The sequence below is a fragment of the Propithecus coquereli genome, unplaced genomic scaffold (genome assembly GCF_000956105.1).
Source record: "Propithecus coquereli isolate 6110/MARCELLA unplaced genomic scaffold, Pcoq_1.0 Scaffold285, whole genome shotgun sequence".
In the NCBI taxonomy this organism is placed as follows: Eukaryota; Metazoa; Chordata; class Mammalia; order Primates; family Indriidae; genus Propithecus; species Propithecus coquereli.
This window is the reverse complement of record NW_012148452.1, coordinates 1,563,946-1,566,875: the sequence shown is the minus strand read 5'-3', so window position 1 is coordinate 1,566,875 and position 2,930 is coordinate 1,563,946. Positions and strand designations below refer to the sequence as shown.

Sequence of the window (2,930 nt, the reverse complement as noted above, 5' to 3'; positions counted from 1 at the left end):
TTTTATAAAGAATTATAAAATTGTTTTATAAAAAATGAGACTTCAGTATCTAATCTGAGATAACTGACTAAATAAGTTTCTGTGTCTAGGATATAATATGTTTTAGAAGACCTACCTGGATGACTATATTTATCTTTTATTTTATTGCATAATAGAATACTAACTCAAGATTACCATTCTTATTTCTTGCTAATATGGGAAAACATGAACAGAATTAAAGTATTGAATATAACAGTAATTATGGCAACTATGTATAAGACAGTACATAGCTCTTGATTTCATTTCAGTCCATTGTGTTACTTCCTTTTTAACTTTAAGGAAACTTGTCATGAGTTTGAATCATATGATTGCCTTCAGAGCAACTAAACATTTGACTTAACATTTGAACTTAAGAGAAGTTCATGTTTTGAATAAAATGTTGTAATTACTTTTCTTCCTACTTTTTATTATGGAAAATTTCCCCAAAAGTGCAGAAAATTATTAAATGAACTTAGTATACTCTCACCCAACCGAAGCTAATATTAACTCATAGCTAATATTGTTTTATCTACACCCTTCCTCACTCTCCACTTCAATTATCTTGAAGAAGATCCCAGATATCGTATCACATTTCATCTGTAAATATATTAGCCTTAGAACCTAATTATCACACCTAAAAGAAATTACAGTATTTTAAAATCCATTATCCAATTGGCGTTCAGATTTTCCTTGTTATGTTTATTTCTCTGTTTTTCTTTTCACATTTGTATTGAAGAAACTGCTTTGTCAAGTAGAATTTCCCACAGTCTAAATTTTCCTGATTGTATTCTGGTTGGTGTAATTTAAACATGTTCCTTGTATTTCCTGAGAATTGATAGACTGAAAGGCTTGAAGTTGTTTTTTCTTGTTCTTGTTGCTTTTACAGGAATACACTTTGTAGCCTTGTGTATTTCTATCATGAGGCACAATAAATATCTGGTTGTCTTTCTTTTGTTGTGATATTAGTACCATTTATGATCCATTATTTTATTAGGGGTTAAAAATGGTGTTCCAATTATACTTTTTTTTCTTAGTTATTATTAGCTGGAATACTTTTATTAAAGAGCAACTTTTCCTTATCACAAATTTAGTTACCCTGAAATATAGTTCATATGGGAAAAGGATAAATGCTTGATTCTTTCCCTTTATTTACTGATTTTTTAAATAATAAGCTGGTTCTTTAGTATCCTCCAAAGGTGACCAACATTTGGTTTTCTTGTTTAGCAATACATGATTTGTATTTTATTCCTATATCCATGTATGTACATGTCTCTTCCCTCCCTTCTCTCTGTTTTTTAACTTTATAAATATAGTCTTATTCTTTTGACACTTAAGTATTCTTTTTCAAAGCTCTTGTGTCACATGTGGATATTGTAGTTATACTTGGTTCCACACATTGCAAACACAAAATGTTTGAATTTGATAAGGTCTCTTGGGGATTCTTTTCATGGCATTTGGGGAAAAAGCCTTAGGACAGAGCAAACTGAAGTACTTAATCTTGCTTTTGAGAACTGGCAAAGCTTTTTGACAGTATATGTCTCAAAGTTGAAAATTTCCTTAGAGACTATGTGCGTGTTGTGTTATTATCTATCCTGTATTTAAGCCATTTAAGTCTAAACCAAGTTACTGGTTCATTAACCTTTGTTTTCATACTTAAGTCCTAAGTTGATTGAAAAAAAATTATCTTCAAAAACAAAAGTCTACAAAGTGACTGAAACGTGAGTCACTCAGTATCCTGAGGAAATAAACATTTTTCCTGTAGTGAAAATTTACCCATCCTATTTTTGTTGTTTTCAAGGGGCTTCCTGACCATAATTTGTTAAAAGTTTAACTCAACACAAAAAAAGTCGTTTTGAGATTAAAGCAATATCCACAATACCAGAAGATTTCCTAGGGAATATTTATCTAACAACTGTACTAGTGAATTCTTATTATCAGATCATTTAGATATTGGAAAGAGAGGGGAAGACTGACCAAAAAAAAGAGGAGTCTAAGTAGAGGTGCTAGAGAACTAACCTTAATTTAATGTTTACAATGTGCCAATTACTGTCAGAGTTTTATGTGTGTTATCTTGCCTGGCATCCTGCAGTTCAGAATTAGGGCCAGGATTCAAACTCTTACCCTTTCGATTATGTAGCATATGCTTTCCCCTCCCAGTACATTGCATCTCAGAATGCTTTCGGTGATAGAGAAAAGTATAGATTTATTCTGTTAAGTATCACTGTATTGAGATCACAACATCAGTGTAAGTATTTTGCTTTTTCACCTAGGGTATTGGTACAGCAATCGGAGAGCTGCCTCCATATTTCATGGCCAGAGCCGCTCGCCTCTCAGGTGCTGAACCAGATGATGAAGAGTATCAGGAATTTGAAGAGATGCTGGAACATGCAGAGACTGCACAAGTAAGAACAGTAGGGAAAGAAATAGAACATTTTAATTATCCCTAAAGAGGTTATTATTAAGGTAAAATTGTTGATAGTTACTCTAAGGAAGAAAATTGTCAAACTAAAAAAAAGAGAGAGAGATCACATTATATGTCTCTATCAAAGCATCCCATGTACCCTATAAAGATATATGACTATTATGTACCCATAATAATTAAAAATTTTAAAATTTTAAAAAGTGAAATTTGACTTGAGATAGAATATTCAGAAAAGCTGAAATACACCAATGATAATATTCTTGATCTTACAATAGAAAATTATAGAAAAAAGTTGATAAGACAGCTCAAATTAGGTTAAAAACACCTCATCAGAAGCCATGATAAATTTCATGTTCCCAATGATGCTAAAGAGCTGAAACACACTTTTTCCATGTGTTTGTAAGTATTCCCAAGCAGACTGCTGAAAAAGTAAAGGGGACAAATAGGTAGACTAGGATCTGAGGCCATAATAGAACTTCTTTTTTTTTTT

General features: G+C 31.7%; 1 protein-coding gene across 1 annotated transcript in view; it reads left to right on the top strand.

The window, feature by feature from the left end:
* Positions 1-2,930, top strand: part of VMP1 (vacuole membrane protein 1) — a 126,782-nt gene that overhangs the window by 53,455 nt on the left and 70,397 nt on the right. The window contains exon 6 of the mRNA XM_012648426.1: positions 2,289-2,420. Within this exon, the coding sequence (XP_012503880.1) occupies positions 2,289-2,420 (132 nt within the window). The remainder of the gene's footprint in view (positions 1-2,288; positions 2,421-2,930) is intronic.